Genomic DNA, 19,648 nt, shown 5'->3' with positions numbered 1-19,648 from the left:
ATGTGACTTCAAAGATGCAACCTCAGGTATATTTTTTGACCTGGAATTTTATGGTTTCACATCAACTAGGTGTTTTGGGTCATAAAAGGTTAATAACCTCACTGTTTTACTTTGATTACATTCAGAATCTTGTATGGCTATGAAGATCTAACCTCACATACCAATTTTTACTATTTATAGACATGATTTCTTATTGTCTTTGGTTAAAATTAATAAATAAAAAAATACCTTACAATTGAAAGGATTTGGAACTGAACTCTCAGGGAGGGTTCAAAATCTATATGCTATGGTTTGTGTTCAAGGACATGGTCCGGTTGCTAGAATACCTACGATGGCAGCTTAAGGTAATACAATTTCTATCGCTACACATTCTTATTTACTTTTTATCATTAAGTTTTCATGTTGACTAAGTTTCATGTTTATGCAATAGGCTTAGAGGAAGTGCCTTCAACATTGGTGATGATGAGAAAACAAGGGATTAAAGTTGAGATTACACCATTAAAATAAGTTGATGTCCCGTTTTTCTAACGAGATGGGAAAGCAAAAGAAATTATTATAAGAAATGGTTATGAAAAAAATTTGATTTTTGAAGGTATTTCCTATTTTTCTTCTGTGGTCATTAGGCATGATATGATGAATTGTGGTATGGGAATAGGGAAAAGTACAACTGCTTAGACTTAAATTGCCCAGGCAAAAAGTGGTTTTGACTTTGAATATGATAAGTTAAATTGGGCTTTAATTTGGTCGCTATGTATGCAATATATGTCTACTTTTGGAATTTAATTCATAGAAGAAGGTGGTTGTTGCCTGTATCTAGGTCAAACAATTTGGATGTCATCAAAATTTAATTTTAAACTCATTAAGTTAATTTGAAATTAATGTCTATAAGAATTGACATAATCTTTAATACTATTTGGGTTTCAGGATATTGGGATGAAATTCTCTGGATTCAAGGCAATACTAACATAAATTTGATAACCATGTCATCCAATTATAAAGATACATGGTACAATGGTTCTTACCATCATTAGGCCAACTACTAATTTAACCACAAGTTTAATCGAGACCATGGTAGATTAGAAACTAAAAGTGTGATGGTTTATAGCTAGATTACAGAGCTTCATCTCCATCATTTGTTCGCTCCTCTTCTTTGTGGTTCTCTTTCAAGGCATTTCCCTCCAAATGCTGGGTGAAAACTAGGAAGTTGGTAATCTTACAGCTACAGGGGTGAAATTGGCCCAATTTTTGGGGTAATATATATGCATCACATTATGTAATTGTTTTTTTTTTTTGCTCTTATCTCTTAATCCTTTATAACAACCATTTTGACTTTTTTCTCATTGTCTTTTGTAGGTAATCTGAAGTAAAAACCACTTATTTTTGTTTATTTTTAGATAATTTGCTTACTTACTTAACATTTTTGTTCTGAAAATTCAGTCTTTTTTGGTACAAAGTTTAGGATCCGAAGAAAATGTCTCGATAGAATTAGAAAATGGTATTGGTAAGGCCAAGATGGAATATTATAAGTTTATTAAGCAGATTGGTGGATAAGGTTTTGGAGCTCCACTTCTTGTATTGCGAATCTTAATTCATTGATTTCATATTATGAGATGTTTGTTAATTAATCATTTTCTTTTTTAGGAAATGCTTTAGGTTCAACAGAGAAACATTTGATGTTTTACATATAGGTAGGTTGAGAAAAAAGCATGTAGGATGTGCAATTCACTAGCCTTGTTGAAAGGTAAAGTCACACTGAATCTAATTAGTTGTGATTCTCATTTTTTTTTTTTTCCGTGAAAGCTTATTTATTTTGAATCATTTCTTATATAACTGAATTTAGAATGTGGGATTTGAAATATTGAGGGAACCTTAGTTTAAGTAAACATAGACACCAAGGATATGGATTTGGATCCGAGAAGCATAATTAACTAGGAATATCTAATAAGAAAGTCAAATAAATAAGTCTTCCACAGAGTGGAAGCAAGAATCATACTGCAACACTATCTGCCAAGTGACTGGTTATTTGATGTAGGTTTAAATGAAACTTATATTTAACAAGATTGTAATTGTTATTAGCTTATGATTATTTGTACAGTTGGTAGGACAATAGATGTGTGTTGTCCTAATCGTGTGAGTTCACCATTCCCATTCACACCTTGGGGTGGAATCATGCCTTATTTACTTAAAACTATAATTGAATTTATTGAAACTGTTGTTGCATGATGATCTAATTGCACTTTAAATGTTTCATTAAGGCATTGTTCTTTTGAAATCTACCAATAACAACATTGTATTTTCGTTTTTTTCTTGTGAATACATTATAATTTAAAAAAATCTACCCAATTATATCAGTGATTTTTTTTGCTATGAACTTCAATGACATTTGTAAAATGTGATGCATTATTTTTAAAAGTAAAACGTGTTGTAAAAGGAGTAACAGGAAGAAATTAATGTAGAATGTTGTAATAAAACTAATCCAAAATGCATATTAAGAAATTTAATTAAGTTTTTTATTTGATGTTATAACAGAACAATTTCCCAATCTTAAATAAATTTGCTTCCCCTGTTAATTCTATCCCTAATGTTATTCCACTAATTTTTGTTGCCTTCCTCTCTTAAGGATTTCTTATGCAATCACGTAATAATTGAACAAAGAGTTATTTTTGTCATAATAAATCAACTTTTTTGTTGGTTTTGTATTGATTAAGATTTATGTACTTCGCCTCCTTACATCATACGCTTTGGAAATATTTGCAAACCAAATATAAAGCAACAATCAATATACTATAATAAATTCTTGTTTTTTCATTTTGTAATTTGGAATTGGACAAATGAGTTTTATTTTTTTTTTCTCTCTTGTCTTGATTGAAATGATGTAGATTATTACTTAAAACATTTAGAGTTTGTATGCATAGTCGTGAATGTTGCATAATTCTATGATTATGGCAAGCCTCACAAATAAGTTTGTTGCTCACATACACATACGCAATCATTAATATAGCTACATAAACAATCAATTTTTCTATCTTTTAGGTTATTTATACAAATATTTTGTTAGACATACCATACATGATTAATATTAAACCTAACATGTTTATCTTTAATATTTTAGTACTATCATGTTATTCCATCATAAATATGTGAGTGAAATTGTTTCTAAACATAAAATTAAATTATTCTCCTCCGCCGCTTTGCGCGGGTGCACCACTAGTGTATATATATATATATATATATATATATATATATATATATATATATATATATATATATATATATATATATATATATATATATTAAATGCATTATATTATTCGTAATGTAGGGTACTAGGATAAGATGTCATTATCTTCCATAAGATTATTGTACCATTTGACCCGTGACCTTGATGTTTGGTGAGTTATTCAAACAATATTTATATATTTTTATTTATGTGTGTTTTAACCTTGCACATTATTTCTACTTGAAGATTAAAGTTCATCATAAAAAAGAAAACAATATTGGAAAATTGATTGTCTTTTGGAAGAAAATATGAGAATTGCGGCTATCACATTAGCATTTGAATTTGCCTATATTTTGATTAATGTTTTAGTTTGAACATGGTTCCATAAATGTTTTTAATTTTCATTTGCATCTAAAAATTATTCATGTTTAATTATCTATTTTATTTATAGAATCTAACCTACAAACCCGTCTACCTGCAAACCCGTATAAATGTAGGTTAACAGGTCGTTTATAAATTTATGTTTCAAACCCACCAACCCGTGATCTGTATAGTTAAATAAGTCATGTTGGGGTTGACCCGCCAACCCAAACACGACACGATTACCAAGCCTATACAAAAAAATCCTATTACGATCCAACAAGGTTTTCATAGATAGAATCAAAATCCCGATCTTGACAACCTTAGACTAAGTGTGCTAATAGAGTTCAAATATTGGGTTGACCAAGCCTTTAAAAGATTATGACCAGGCCCTGGCGAAAGCCCAACTTATATAATCGGGCCATAGGGTCCACTAGATGGGACTAATAGTATTACTTAACTGGTGACCCAAAGAAAAAAAAAAAAGGCGTTTTAACATTTAACACACACCATACGCATACACGTGGCTTTAGAATATAGATTAGCAACAAAAGGGAAAAAAAGATAAAACGTGACGTGACGTGATGTGGTACATCTGTTTGTTCAATTTCCCTTCCAACTTAGCGAAGAGAAAATCATACACAAAACAGGGACCAATGACAAATGTAATCAAGGGCCCGTCACCTCCGTGACTTTGACCTGAAAACACCATCGACCATCAGCCCTCTCTTCAACTTATATTTACAAAACAACCACAAATTATATATCCACTCGGAACCGTGAGGGCAGGCTCGTCTTTTTGCATTGCTCCTCCACTCGTACAGCTCCAGTTCCAGTTGGAAGGAATTATACAAAAACATTTTTGTTTGTTTGTTTTTTATGTCAAGTGCCCAAAAGTTTGATTATAGAATAGAATGCCTGCCCTCCCTCTCATTTTTGCAACAACACGTGTAACGTCACAGTAACTAGAAAGGTCGTAATTGCCCTCAAATCAACACCTGCACATGCTGCTGTTCGTTCCCAAACATAAATCATATCAGAGATTCAAACCCATGATTTATATATATATATATTTTTTTTTTAAAAAAAGGTAATATAAAATTAACTTACAAGATGGTTGCGAATATGGGCCTGGTGATGGTGCATCGGAAGGGTATGTATCAGTGGGGGGATGACTTCGCGCAAAGACTACGTTTGGCAGCGGGCTTGATGCAGGGATTGTTTCCGTTACAGGTGGTGGTGGCGGGAGAGGCGGTGGTGGAGGTGGTGATCGTGGCGGTGGTGGTGGCGGTGGTGGAGGAGGAATATGTGGCGGAGGAGCTGGCTGAGAGACGGGAGGAAAGAGAGGAGGATGCTTCTTCTTGTGGTAGCCAGGATGACAAGCTGGAGACTTTGGATGAGGTGAAGGGGTCGGAGCGGGGGTCGGTGGTACTGGTAGGGCAGCAGGGGAAGGTGGTTTAGCAGGCGGCAATGGCTTATCATGGTGGTGGTGGTGGTGGTGATGATGGTGGTGGGGTTGAGGAGGTGGATTTGGTAGGGGGGAAGGAGAAGGTACCGGAGCACCAGCAGCACCAGAAGAAGAAGAATTAAGGGAGATAGAGGAAAGGCTAATTTGCTTGACCTTCCCGAATTGAGTGTTATTGAGTCCAAGATTTTGAGTTGGTGAGCCCTTAATGGTCTGAGCCAACTGTTTTGACCTGGCCATGGATGGCGTCCCAATGGCTAGAACCACTGATGACTGTACAGTTGTATATGGAGCCACTGTTGACCCTTGTGGATTCGTCAAACTAACATGCAAGTTCTGCATTGCATTTTATAAAAAAATTTAAATTAATGCCATCATCTTCATCAATAGAACAAAAAGGCTCCCACAACTTCTTAGTTTTTATACAGGTATAATCAGTGCAACAAAAAAAAGAAAAAAATTGTTTAGGGACCCGTAATGAATTACGTTGCTAATTATTTAGGATGTTGTCAACTAGATTTGGTAAACATTTATCTTATCTTTGGATATTTACCTTAAAATTTTTAGTTTGTTATTCATATGAAATTGAGACCTTACACTATATAATAAGCCAATATTATCATTTTTGGTATAGAAAACATGACACAGTGATAATTTATAAACAACTATGTAATTTATGATACTAGATGTATTTTTAACATCAATACCTTTATACTACTGGATATTAATAAACCGATATCTTTATCTTATTATTTCATAATGATATGTAAATAACTAACTAATTTATAACACTTGGTATTTTCAATAACAAACTAAAACAATTATTTTGAAAAGCAATCGACTTTAATAGATATAAAGTTACTATGAATATTAATTTTTTCTTATTAATATAAAAATACCTCTTTTTTGTTGTGAACAAGAGTTGAGTATTTTATAACTTGTAAAATACATAAAAATGATTGATTTTTGTAGTATTCTTCAACGAAACAGTATTCTTAAGTTGATGATAAAAAAAATACAAATTTGTGATTAAATCATGGCTAACTGGTGTTTAAATGATCATAAATGGATAATTGGAACTACAAGTTAATGATAAATTGGTATAAAAACTACAAACTCGATGTTAAAACAGATATTGCCAATTAAACTATGAAATACATACATATAAATGAGAGTAAATTACACGAATGGTCCCTATGGTTAGGGGTAATTTTCGCGCTTAGTCCCTAACTTTTTTTTTTAACTCGGAAGGTCCCTACTGTTTGTTTTTGTTACACGCTTGATCCTTACTGTTTGTTTTTATTACGCGTTTGGTCCTTGTTTTTCCTAAAAAGACTATTATTTAAATAGAGAAAAATAGTGGGGTTGATAAGGTAAGGTGAAGGGGATGGGTTTGGGGGTGTGTTTAGTTAAATAAATTAAAAAATCAAGAGTAAAATAGTCTTTTTAGGTAAAACAGGGACCAAGCGCGTAACAAACACAAACAGTAAGGACCTTCCGAGTTAGAAAAATAAGTTAGGGACCGAAGGCGCAAATTACCCTAAACCATAAGGACCATTCGTGTAATTTACTCTATAAATGATAAAACTATATATTAATGACCAACTATTTGTTGTCCGCATTGGTCGCTCTGAATTTCTTTTTTATCCCTCAAAGATCCCTAAACTCTTTTTGTGGTGCTAATTACGCCATTATAACCGAAAATTTACAGGCTATAGCCAGTCATAATTGTGTATTCGATACAAACATAAAAAGTTTAGGGGCTCTAGATGTACCAAAAAATCCAGATTGACCAAATGTGGACATGGTGAATAGTTGGATGGTGGATTTCAATACAAACCCTAAATAATATAAGGAAAAAAGATTAGATTAGTACCTCATATTGAGCAAGATGCAGGCCTGATCTGAGCTGGATTGTGAGTTCATCAAAGTGGTCTAATATTTGTTCAATAGAGAAGTTCAATGTGAAGTTGAACCTTATTTGGACCTTTTGTAATGGGTATGCACTCTGGTCAGGGGTGACTGTAATTCCTCCAACAAATTTCAGGACCTCAAAAGAAGATGGTTGCCCGAATAAAGATTCGGTCAAACGCAGGGGTGATTGACCAAGAACAATAGATACAAACGAATCTCTTACTACACTTTTAGCGTATGATGGAATCTTTGAATTGTGTTCATCAGGATCAACACCAAAAACGATCTTGGTTGTATTTGATCCCGAGCTTTCTGCTGTTATGATTACAACCTGAACAACAAACAAGTTCAATAAATGAAATTACAGAGAGAGAGAGAGAGAGAGAGAGAGAGAGGGAGAGAGAGAGAGAGAGAGAGAGAGAGAGAGAGAGAGAGAATGCCTTGGTTGTGGGAACTCTCATTTCATCAAATATATCACCCCCAAGCTGTGGAAAATCATCTTCCAGCAAAGACAATGGCTTCTCAACCATAAAAGTTGCTACTATGTCATGACCTACAAAGTGGAACCAAAACGACATTAGCATATGAGTCTTTGAACAGCATATAGGCTACAGCAACTAATGAGTCTTTCCACAATTATCTTAAAGCATCAAAACTTTAAGGGGTTGCAATAGAAGGTGCTAGTTTTATCAAAATCTGTAAGTGCTTTGACAATTGGTTACATATGTAATATGCCCCTCAATAGGGAAATATTGTGCACCAAAATCATCATCACCAATATTTAGTAAAGATTCAGAAATGAACAAACAGATAACTTCGGATCGAGTCCTGGACATGAAAAAGAAAGGTTACACCTATTTGGGAAGAGGCTTGTCCCATTATGTCAAAGTTACACAACAACTGAGCATGAAAAGAACTATTAGAATGTTAATGTCTTCATAGATACATGCAGCAATTTGAAGTCTGGAATCTCCACATCAGATTCTCCAGATTATTTATCTTCTTCCTATATCCTCGGCTCCCAACAGTCTATAACAATCTAATTCGTATGAATAGTCTAAGCAAGAAAAGAAAGAATGCAGAAGAAGTCCAATAAAACCTTCATAGCTATAAACTGATTACCAAACACAGCACAGCTGGTGTACATAAATTACCATTTAGAGGTTTAGACGAATTATCACAACCTCCAATTTTCAATCAACAACTGAACAGTAAACGATTCATTACCTAAGTTGAATTCGAGCATTTATATGATATAAAGGTGAAAAAAAACAAAAACAAAAACAGTTATGTAATTATCCGTTGATCACATAATCTGAGAAGAATCGCGGTTAATACGGCACTGTAGACCTAAGCACCGACAAATCTAAATAAATTAAACCAACTAAAACTTCAAAAAGTAAGAAACAACAAATCCACAAAGCATAACTGCAGCAATTCAACCCTAAACGACACAATTCAGTGCGAAATAATCGAAACTAGACTAAAAGCAGATGGGGATCTGTATGTTACGAGTAATGCCGCGATGCTCGGATTAAGATATAAACAACCTACAAGGGAAAAAAAAAATAAAAAAAAGGACAATATCTCCTTACTAACCTTTATAATGAGAATCGAGATCTAGATCCCCCTTATCTCCGTGGCGAAAAAACGGGGGCAGCCAGAAAACAGCAGAGAGCAAGACCGAGAGTCCAAGGATCAAAATAAACACACATCGAAACCGGAATAAATGAGCAATCCTACAACAGCAAGAACAATTGTCTGCATTACGAGGAGTTGATTGTGAATGAGCGATGGTAGTGGGTAAGGGCTCTTCTTCCCCCTTTCCCATATCGGGGAATGTGGGTTGTTTCTAATTGAATCAATCTTCTTCCCCATTGCTGGTGTGAGTTGTTGGAGAGTCCATGGCTGCAGAGATAGAGAGAGAAGAGGGCTGGATTTTGATATAGGGTTTGGGGGTGTTGGGAGAGAGTAAAGAGTAGAGTTTTATTAACTTCGTGTTTAGTGTTAGTGTGAAGGAAAGTGATGGATTTTTGCTTCGAGAATGTGATGTTTAAGATTTACTTTAAATTCTTGCATTTAACGGTTTTCCAATTTTATTAATACACAATTTTACATAAATGGTCTTTTTGGAAAAGATATCATATTTGGTCCTTAGGAAGAATTTTTTTCATAGATCGTACTTATGTTTGAAAATTTTTACAATAATGGTCTTTATAACTAACATTGTTATAAATAAAGGGTTAACTTTTTGTGAAATGTTGAAATCACGGTTTTGGTATTTTTTTTTTCTCTTTTTTAAAAGGTTAATAATAAAAGAAAATGGGTCTCACCACATTATCTTTTCGAATGTTTCCATTCTTCCGAAACTACTATAAAAATCATTATCTTTTTTAACTTTCTTTCTCTAACTACCATAAAAATCATCATCTTTTTGAACTTTCGTTCTCTTCTTTATCTCTTGTCCCCTCTATTTTTCTCTCACATCATCTTGACAAGAAACATTCACCAACTTGATATGTTTACTATAACATCCACATTCCCTCATAAGTTATATATTTTCCCTCCCATCATACTAGTAAACCTAAACCACCAACATCATCGAGCTTCTTCACCATTACCAGAGATCGAGATCGCGAAACAAATGTTATATTATATATGAAACACATATAACCATCCATATACAGACAATATAATTGACACCCACGCTTATATCACAGTTGTCGGTTTACTAAAAAACGTAACTATCACTATTCCCTCCCTTATTTCTAACTCACCAACATTACCCTAAATTCATAATCATTAAATGAAAAAACCTATTATCTATAGGCACCCTAACAAACTCAATCGTTAAAAGATCAAGCCTATTATCGAGCTTAAAGCTTGATTAGTTGTTGTTACTATAATTTAGGAGTTTGGGGAGTCTAAATCGGTTGAGTCAAATCGGATTGATCTCAAGTACTTCACTTTTTCTAATATTTCATGTGGACTTAATTTCCTTTCTATAATTATAAATCTCTATAAAGAAACTTGAGGTGTTTCAACATTTGATTATATCTCTCAAAAATGTTCCATATATGTTTTCCTTCCAAATTAATGCATGTGAAATTGAATTCAATCAATCAGTGTGGTGTTCTTTTATGTCCAATTCATATCATATATGGTGTGTATGTGTGGTTTGGGTATGGTTTTCTTGATTTGTATTCTTTCTATATTATTTTTTACATTAATAGATCATGTTCATTTCATTTTTCATCTAGATTTATTCATTACTTCATTGAAAATTTCATATAGGTTTTGTTTTAGTTGTCTGGATTACTTCATTTGATAGTTTGTGATAAAAACAAAGGATCAAAAAAGTTGCAGGTTTGTAGATTGATTTGGTTTTATTGTCTCTTGTTGTTTATGGATTGTAAATTAATGGAGATTAATTATGTTAATTTGTTTTGACTTTAATTTGTGTTTGTAAATGTGGTGCAAGGTTTTTCCAAGGAAAAATAAACAATATCTTATGAAGTTTAAACCAAATTTTGAGGATGTTATAGTTAGCAATCACAATAATCATGCATATTTTACCCTCCTTAAGCTTTCCCTTAAAAGCTCTTAAATTTATCCTATATAATTTTGAGAAACAATAATAGGGTGGTCAACCATTGAAACAACTCATTTTATGCCGTTGATCCTATTCTACAACATGTTTGTAACGTCCCAAAAATTAAGACTAAAATTTTTAATTTTTAAATTAATAAAACCATTATCCAAAACAATATTATAAAACCATAGCGAATCAGATTGTATCAATAAACATCCAAGTACATTAGAGTAATATCAAATGCGGAACAATGTGGTGTATGCACTGCAATCATCCCGAGCTCTTTCCTTTTGAATTAGAGGTATCCTGAAACGTAAACTGAAAACCGTAAGCACAAAGCTTAGTGAGTTCCCCAAAATACCACATATCAAACATATAATGGGCCCCGTTCGGCTTCGAGCCCCTCTCGGAACAAATATGTCAGTCATCACGCCCCACCTGGCATCGGGTCTCACCCGGTATACATACAAACACATGCAAAAATCACAAAGATAAATAGCATACAATATAATCATCAGGCTCCGCCCGACTTCGGTCCCCGCCCGGCATACATATAAACACATCTCATACATGCATGAGTCACACAACCAACTAACATCCTAATCATAATAACCATGAGCCGACATTAGTGTCTTTGACCCGCTAAACACAGTGAGAAAAATCACCTCAAGCTGTTGAATCTCTCGGATAAAATCTTGGTCTGCTGATCCGGAAAATCTTCACGCTAACATCATCAAATAGTATCCAATTAATAATCGGATCTCGACCCATAATCAAGAATCTAAATTACATGTCCAACATCCAGGGTAAAAGACTTTTTTACCCTTTTTTTAATTGGCCTAAAACAAAGGCCCAACCCATTTGCTCAAAATGCCTAAATTCATTAATGTTTCTTTTCGAGTGACTGTTTCCAAATGTACTAAATCATCATCAACCGAATTTTGAAACGGTATCCACGATGTGATTTTGAAATTTATCATTAGACATTTTATAGTGATCAATCTAGCTCTATGTACATTGAACTTGACAGATTTATTAGTGTGAATGTACATGAGAATTTTGTAGGTCTTTGTTTATATTTTATTCAAATAGGTAAAATGAACGGACACAAAAATTTTGAAAGTCAATGCATTAAATTTTGAAAGTCGATGCATTAATTTGAGAGTTGCTCACGAATATAGATCAACTCTTTAAATTAATAATTTATTAATTTTTCGATATAATAATATTTTGCTAAATTAATAAAATATTTCAATCTTATCATTATTAATTTATAGAGGTTTTAATGTATACACTTCACATGATAGCATTTACTTGCCCTACTCTACATTCTGCATTAATTGTGACACGGTGTACTTGATTCTACTTGAATATAGTGTAGGATGGTTTATGCACTTGATTCTACTTGATTATAATTTAGGATTCGATGGTGACAACATCGGGAGTGTTTAAGCTACTTATGACAATGCCACCGAGCTGCAAACGATGCGACAATGGAGGAAATAGACTCAACGGCAAAAGAACCAAAATAGTGAAGTACCCTCGTAGACATGGCACATGAGGGTTATTAACAGTAGCAAACTGGCAAGGTTAGTTTAGTAGAACTAACCTTGCTAAATTAGTTTGAAATAAGAACAATCTTGAAACAATCCAGAAAGTTAGACCACGGATGTGATGAAACCTAATCAGAAGGGACCAATATGTAATTTACTTTAAAATTAATAAACTCCAAAATAACAAATTTAAAAATCTGTCATCAAAACTGATTTTTTTACCTACCAGATTCTAGAAACAGGTCATAACAGGTAAGTTAACTTTGGCAAGCCTACTGAGTAAGGAGATAAAATCTACAATTTTATGGTCAAATAAGACATTTTTTTTTTAAATCTAACAAGATCAGTATCCGTATGACTTGCCTAAAAGTAAAAACCAAGCAACTTTCGTACTTGGCATTCTGTATTTCATCATAAAACAGAACAGCACCTACAAACTCAAACTGAAACTAAAACCAAAATTTTTAAATCTAACAATAAACAATACATCTGTAGATACAAAGTTCCAGTTTATGTAAAACAAGAGATGGTTGAACCCTGCCATGCTACCACCCGCTCGACCACCCTGCACCACTATCTGATTGCACAGAGCTTCTCTTGCCGCCGCCGCCGCCACCACTACCACCACCATCAGCCCAACCGCCATTAAAAGCCTCTCCTCCCGGAGAGTTCTGAGTTTTTCCACCTGGGAAACCCCCCCACCCTTCTTCCCAATCCTTAGACCTATCGTCTCCACCACGGTTGTTAAATGACCCCCGCCCTCGGCCCCGCCCACGTCCACCACCGCCGTAAGGTCTCGGCACACCGCTTTCGTGACCACCACCACCACTCCTGAAATCACCTCTACCTGCAACACATGTAAGTCAAATAAATAAATAAACTGAATCCAATTATCCACGAGGCCGAGGCTGAGGCTCACCTGGTCTAGAACTCGGAGTCGATGTTCTTTCTCGATCTCCAGATGAACCTCTCCAGTCGCTGCTATTATTAGAGCCGCCGCCGCCGCTGCCACCACCCCAGCCACCACCTGCAGGGCTGCGCATGGGCACCATGGCAGCAACAGACCGAATGGAGGGTCCCGCATCATGTGGATCATCAATGTGTCTTTGAAAATATGCGACAAGTCTGTCGATTTCCTCAAACATTTTCTTTCTGAATTTAAACCCCTTGGGATACAATCCAATATACTCATGATGCGGATTGGAGCTTCGTATGTATGTCAAGATAAATGTGCCTGGGTGTTCATGGGATATACCAAATGAGTAAACAATCCTCGATGGATTCTCAAGTTTTTCTTTCCTTAAACTCTCATCCACTTCAGCTTTCTCCCCATCTTTAAACTTCCTATAACCCAACATCGTCTTTAAATGTGTCACTAAAGGATCAACATACCGATCCATCACCTGCAACACCCCACAATAAGCAACTTAAGAATAATCCATAATGCCATGAAATAGGATTATTAGATACCTCATCTAGATCTTCAAATACATCCTCTCCTATTTTTAGTGTTTTTCCAAGCCGTAACATGCTTGTAATGTCCTTATTCTCCTTTCCACCTTCTATAATGTCTTTGTGAGCATAAACACCATCATAGATTTTGAGTGTCAGTGTTAGGTACGAGGGCCCACGTGAGCTAGGACGAACAATGCTCTCACCAGGCTCCTTATCAGACAGCATCTGGTGGGACAGAAAAACAAAATATGTAAAAGACTTTATTAAACTTCACAATTAACATACATTTCATATATACCTCCATTGCTTCATCCGCTGTGATATTCTGGAAGCGAGGATGAACAATCATTCTTGATTTGAAATGCTTCTTTGCCAGCGCTTTTGCTTTATTTGCTTTTTCTTTTTCAATTTCTGAATTGTCACGGTCTTCAAAATAATACGGATCCTTGGTCTTATAGTTTTGAGAGAAGTCACTCCTTAACTCACTGTCTTTACAGCTTAAGAAAACCATGTACCTCTTTTTCTCAATTGATTTTATCTTTGCAGTGATGATGTCCCCTTCATTCAGACTTTCAGTCAAATCATTATTATCCCTCCGTACATCACTATAATCTTCCTTGTTGAGCATACCGGTGAGCCCCGAATCGAGAGAGCATATCGCCTTTTGAGGTTGAACCCTACGAACAGTGGCCTGGACGATTTTACCCTCGCACAGCGTATCCTCACTTTCCCCACATATCATATAAAAGGCTTGGTCGTCATTCGGTTCCACATACGGTCTCCGCCAGTCTTGAAAACCTTGAATCAACTCCGATCTCATATCATTCAGAGTCACCTTCTTGTTCTCCTGTTTCTTGGATCTTGCATAGTTATCCACCTTCAGACTCCTCAACTGATTAGGGTGTTCTCTCACATGCTCGATTGCCATTTCCAGCATATCCTCATCATCGTTTCCATCATCTCCTCCTGAATGTTTTCTGAACACCTCTTTAGCCAATTCCTGCGCAAGACCATACGATTCCGGGTGGATTCTGGTGTCATCCAACAAATCAATGAACTGGCTGCTGCTGGCGGCGTTTCCACTCCGCCGAACACGTAAAAACCCAACAGCATTTACAAACACCTTCTTGTCCAGACCGTGGTTCAACAGGTCCTTTCTCGTGTATATCGACCCAGCCCTCACTAATGACCGCTGTAAAGAAGCGGCTTTACGGGGTCCCAGCCCAGAAATGAACTGCAAAGGACCAAAAAGCCATTCGTGACTTATGGCTAAGTTGATGTCAAGGCCCACTTGGTTGGTGGCATCCACCATGATCTGTTCAACCATCCCGTATTTCTCATCAGGAGTTAGAAAGCTTTCTAAAGGACTCAGTTTCCAGGATAATATCTCCTTTGCAGGCCCACACAGGGTTGCAACCATTGCTAATGGGTTTTGAAGGTATCGTCCTAGGCCCACCGCTCGCCTTACAATTCCTGAAATTTCATAAAAAATATATATTAGATTTCAAGTAAAAATACTTTGGCATCAAATATATTTAATTACCCGGTTGCGGTTGAAGCTGTTCGGATGATATGCGAGAATTTTCATACAGGTGTGGGAGAGACTCGTCGCCATATACAACACCACCTTCCATGTCATGTCCAAGATCTCTAGGGTTTTCTTCTACCATCTTGAAAATGATCTGATCATATCATAAAATAAAAAAAATAAAAAAAAAAAACAATGCAATTAATATCAATATGATATGATTTTATATGTGAAACGAAAGCGACAATGTGTTTACCTCAAAAATATTATCTTTTAAGCTTCTGCAAGACAAATTGACAGCTCCAAGAACAACAACATAAGGTTGGTGGTCTGTCATGAACTTAACAAGACGTTGTTGATCGTTCTTTTTACGTTGCTGGTCATTAGCATTTTGACCACGGATGCTGATGGAAGCAGCATACAGCACATCAACAACTTCTCCATATGAATCCAACATCACAAATGTTGTTGCAGGTTTCCCTGGGCCCCAGCAGCACGCCATAACCCTTGGTGCACCATCATAATCATCTGAATTAACATCGTGTTCTTTTTTCTGATAAGGTGCCACAGACACTTTATCCCATAATAACCTTCCGTATTCCATGAGTAACCAGTTTTTTGCTCTGCTTGCCAAAATGCCTCTTGCTTCTTTTCCCATTGAAGGTAAAAGCAAACTATCAAACGCATCTTTTATGATCAGTTTCCTTTGTTCGTTCCATAACTGGGCAGACTTACTCACGCCATCACTAAGGTAGTAGTCATGAGCATCACTGATCAACTTATCGTGAACAGATGCTGGAAGCTTTACAGATACTTGTACAAGCTTCTCCTCTTCTGCTTTTTGAATCAGAAGCCACTGTGCATCATTAAATCTTGTCAAAGGTTTGTCCTTCAACCACTTTATCCCTGCAAATTCATGATCAGAATCTATGGCCTTGTTGCCATCAGATGTGGGACTAGTGGACACCACTGCATTGTCCATGAAGATGCTGCGCACATGTTTCCTCACACATGGCTCACAACTAATTTCAATTGCAGCCTATAAAAAACAAGATAACTTGGTCATTACATAATGAAGTACCATAGCTTTAAAAAAAAAAAAGAGGAAAAAATACAATAATACCATATGCCTAGCGCCTCTGAGAACAGCCTGAGGATTTTCAAACATTGCACAAGTAAACCTTGATGCCACCTCTTCTGGTGTTTCCTTTGCATCTTCCAACTCTTCCATCCTCTGTATAAGAAAGCATTATAGTTAAGTTAACTGTGGTTCATTTTGTGAAAAGTGGGATGTCAAATTGTGGAGCTTAGCCAACTTACTGACCATTTGTTCAAGAGAAATCAATAATCCAAATTCCTCAGAGCTGTAGCCAAACTTGGTTGCAACCTCCCATAGTCCAGCTTTGCTACAAACACTATACTGTGATTTCCTCTTTGGTCTTTTGAACTGTCCTTCATCCATATTAGTATCACCAGGTGGGAAATGTAGGTTAAATTTTGAGTCCACGTCATCAATTTCCCTTTCTGACTCAGCAACTTTGAGGGACTTGGTGATTGAATCAAACAGTTTCTGGTTCAAATGAAGACGTGCCTCGTCATACACGCTTCGTTCTTCTTCAAACCGCTTGTTGTAGTATGACTGTAACGCGCTTTTTCGTTTTTGAAGCAGCAACCATTTTCTGTCTAGCTCCAAGATAGCCCAAAGAATCTTGTGCCACCTCAGCGTGGGTTTTTTCTCAGATTTGTTTTCACTTTCCTTGTCATCTTGTGGCTCTGGATCCTTAAAAAGGCTCATGCACTCCTCTTTCCTATACATAGCAATAAATGGTACCTGATAATAAAGATGTTACAGCTTACATGGATCCCAAGAAGATTTGGTCCTTTTAAAATAGGGATCAGATTGAACACTTACATCTAATTTCTGGACATGCATAAATTCTAAAAACCGCATGATGTCATCCTTAACTATTGCCAGGTCATGCCCTTCTTCGGTTGCTATATCGCCTCCTCTGCCAAACAATACCACACCCGTTTGAAGTTGATGAAGAATCCAGGTACTCTCCTCTTCTATACTCATTTCATCTGTTGGTGGAGGACCTGTGCTTTCCTCAGATATCTACAAAGACAAAACTTGTACAACAATCAATACATAATAGATGGATGAAATAGTTAGTAAGTAAATGTTAATATTGTGACCTGCATTCTTTCTGGAATATCTATCTCACGAATGTGCTCATCTTTTTCAGTTTTGTATTTATTGGAAAGAATGGTGGGTTCAAATTCATCTTCAAGCCTCCTTTCCTTCCCTTCACCACTATCATCATATCTACTGATTCTTTCTAGTCCTAACTTGCGTTGCCTCAACAGCTCATCCACATCGCCAAATATATCATGAGCTTCCTGTATTGCACTAGAGGAAACCCCTGGGGCCTGTCTTGACTTTTTCTTGTTGACCTTCCTTCTCCTTGTTGGTTCACCATGTTCATCAACCTCCTCCTCATCAACAATGAAGTCAGCCATTTCATCTTCTTCCTCACCGATGTCACCATCCTCTTCCTCTTCGGGTTGATCCTCTTCAGCAATGTCCTCAAGGGGTGGACCTGAAAGTTATGGGCAAAATGCTAATCATGATTATACATGATAATGATTACTAAAATGTGTTTTAAGAAAGTCAAGAAAATACCCTCATCATCCCCGAATAAACTATGCTCGATTTTCTGCTCTGCACTTCGCCCACTCTTTCCACTTCTATTATAATCATCCTCATCAGAAAATCCTGATTGCCCTTCATCAGCATCAGACCGTGCTTTCTTTAATCGCTTAAACTTTTTACTCTCCTGACAGATTCACATGGAAAGTTTTTAAGAAGCAAATAGAATGAAAGATAATTGCTGAAGAACCATCTGAATGTAGAGCAAGAGACTCACGGCTTTTGGTCGTCGAAATCCAGTGATGTTGTTATCTTGAAGAAGCTCATAGTCGTCTTCATCAAGAACATAGTTCTTCTCCGATTCCCTTAAGATTTGTGCAGCATAAATTAGAAAGGCAGCCGTGCATTCACAACAAAAGGTAAGCTTGTCAATCTGATTTTACCTTTTCTTTCTTTTCTTCTTCTTTTGTCTCTCATCATCACTATCCGCCCTATCCTCTTCCTCAGCATCCTGTTCATCTTCATCAATATCATCCACTATGAAACCGTCTTTCTCATACTCATCTTCTCCTTCCTCTAATTAAGGTCATAAGCAAAAGCACGTTAGAAGATGAATCATAAACTCAAAAACGACAGAATGAATTGATTAGCATTAAGTGTAAAGGATGCAGAAGTTTCAATTGTCCGCAATTAAGTGGGCAACAAATTTCAGAAACACATAGGCCATATAATGATTTTTTGCAATTGGGGGAAAGCACAGGGACATCAAAGAAACCCTAAAGAACCTTTCGAGAGAGCAATAGCATTCCCAACATTTATTATTGATACAGTTATCCAAATTTTAGAAAATTCATACCATCTTCCTCGTCATCCTCTTCGTCGCGATCTTCAGGATCGACTGCGTCCCCATCAGGCTCTTCCCTCTCGTCCTCTTCAACTTCAATCTCATCTATACGTGCGTAGAATTAACCAGCGGGCAAAAAAACAAAAACCTAGTAAATAAACGCATAAATCAAAGACAGTGTTTGTTAATTGAAAACTTCGGGTAGGTAAAAACACCTTCTTCGTCTGATAATACAGTTTTCCCAGCCATTATATAATGATTAATAAAACCAGGAAGGATGCAAGCAAAAACCCTAAGAATCCACAGTCAGAATGTTGGCTTTCGACGAAACCCTAAGCACAAAGACGCTAAATAAACAAATATCAGTGAATCGGAGTCTCCGCAGCTTCGTTGTGCATAGACGAACGATGAAACGAAGCGGGTAGAAATTATTGTGAATCGAAATGGCCTTATATATCATATAATACGCTTGATGTCGGTAAATTTTGACAAATTGTTTGACGGTTTTTATTTTTATTTTTTACTTTTACATTTACTTTTACTTTTATTTGCAACTTACCCTAATTTTCGCGCATATGTATGCTATTTGGAATATAAATTGCATAACTCGACACCATTGTGATCCTCTCACTAGCTTACATCATTAAAGAGGTGAGAGACGTGGAATGTTCGAGTACTTACATTCAGCGGTGGAACCTTTTGGGAACCAGGAGGGGTCATGGTCTCCCCGGTTTTTTGTCTACTATTTATCATATGCTTAGCCAAAATGTATATGTTCGGATGTGTGCCAAAAAAGAAGACGATGATGGTGAAAATGAAAAAGAACGCAAACATTAAATAAAAAGAATATAAAAAGTATTTGTCGAAGTATTCTAAATCAAAACAAACCCGTAGAATTTGGTAATCCAAATCAAATCCTAACAAATCCTAATCACCATTAGAGTGTGATCAGACTCTATCATATCATCAAGATATTAACATATTTAGTTCATTTAATCTAAAAATACAAAAATAATAATCATAAAATATCTCAAAGCTTTTATAAAAACCTCAAAAGAGTTGAGAAA

The 19,648-nt window shown here is 35.9% G+C and overlaps 2 protein-coding genes across 3 annotated transcripts; both read right to left on the bottom strand.

The window, feature by feature from the left end:
* Nucleotides 1–4,057: 4,057 nt before the first annotated feature.
* On the bottom strand, nucleotides 4,058–8,997 carry LOC145010933 (hydroxyproline-rich glycoprotein family protein). Of its 2 annotated transcripts, none has more exons than XM_078969520.1 (5): nucleotides 8,559–8,997; nucleotides 7,400–7,512; nucleotides 6,922–7,290; nucleotides 4,691–5,381; nucleotides 4,058–4,590 (listed from the first exon to the last, which is right to left on the bottom strand). In XM_078969520.1, the coding sequence occupies exons 1-5, from the start codon at nucleotides 8,788–8,790 to the stop codon at nucleotides 4,511–4,513; spliced, it is 1,485 nt and encodes a 494-aa protein (XP_078825646.1). In that variant the 5' UTR covers nucleotides 8,791–8,997; the 3' UTR covers nucleotides 4,058–4,510. The 2 variants fall into 2 exon arrangements, with proteins under 2 accessions (XP_078825646.1, XP_078825647.1); XM_078969521.1 differs by having other exon boundaries at nucleotides 4,058–4,587.
* Nucleotides 8,998–12,463: 3,466 nt separating this feature from the next.
* On the bottom strand, nucleotides 12,464–18,993 carry GTB1 (global transcription factor group B1). The gene is made up of 15 exons (XM_078970067.1): nucleotides 18,797–18,993; nucleotides 18,594–18,686; nucleotides 18,181–18,313; nucleotides 18,015–18,102; nucleotides 17,771–17,924; nucleotides 17,284–17,687; nucleotides 17,000–17,203; nucleotides 16,412–16,918; nucleotides 16,211–16,321; nucleotides 15,344–16,126; nucleotides 15,103–15,241; nucleotides 13,858–15,032; nucleotides 13,575–13,784; nucleotides 13,024–13,507; nucleotides 12,464–12,951 (listed from the first exon to the last, which is right to left on the bottom strand). The coding sequence occupies exons 1-15, from the start codon at nucleotides 18,828–18,830 to the stop codon at nucleotides 12,650–12,652; spliced, it is 4,821 nt and encodes a 1,606-aa protein (XP_078826193.1). The 5' UTR covers nucleotides 18,831–18,993; the 3' UTR covers nucleotides 12,464–12,649.
* Between the last annotated feature and the right edge of the window lie 655 nt (nucleotides 18,994–19,648).

This window comes from Lactuca saligna, chromosome 8 (assembly GCF_052625555.1).
Source record: "Lactuca saligna cultivar CGN05327 chromosome 8, ASM5262555v1, whole genome shotgun sequence".
NCBI lineage: Eukaryota > Viridiplantae > Streptophyta > Magnoliopsida > Asterales > Asteraceae > Lactuca > Lactuca saligna.
Note: the sequence above shows the minus strand (reverse complement) of the source record. Positions and strands in the feature narration are given on the sequence as shown.

Coding starts and splice junctions, on each gene's coding strand:
- LOC145010933 (XM_078969520.1), bottom strand. CDS start 8,790: ATGGGAAAGGGGGAAGAAGAGCCCTTACCCACTACCATCGCTCATTCA. Junction 7,513..8,558: donor TCTCGATTCTCATTATAAAG/GTTAGTAAGGAG, acceptor TCCACTTTGTAG/GTCATGACATAGTAGCAACT. Junction 4,591..4,690: donor CCCATATTCGCAACCATCTT/GTAAGTTAATTT, acceptor GGGAACGAACAG/CAGCATGTGCAGGTGTTGAT.
- GTB1 (XM_078970067.1), bottom strand. CDS start 18,830: ATGGCTGGGAAAACTGTATTATCAGACGAAGAAG. Junction 16,919..16,999: donor TGCATGTCCAGAAATTAGAT/GTAAGTGTTCAA, acceptor CTTTATTATCAG/GTACCATTTATTGCTATGTA. Junction 16,127..16,210: donor TCAGAGGCGCTAGGCATATG/GTATTATTGTAT, acceptor TGTTTTTTATAG/GCTGCAATTGAAATTAGTTG.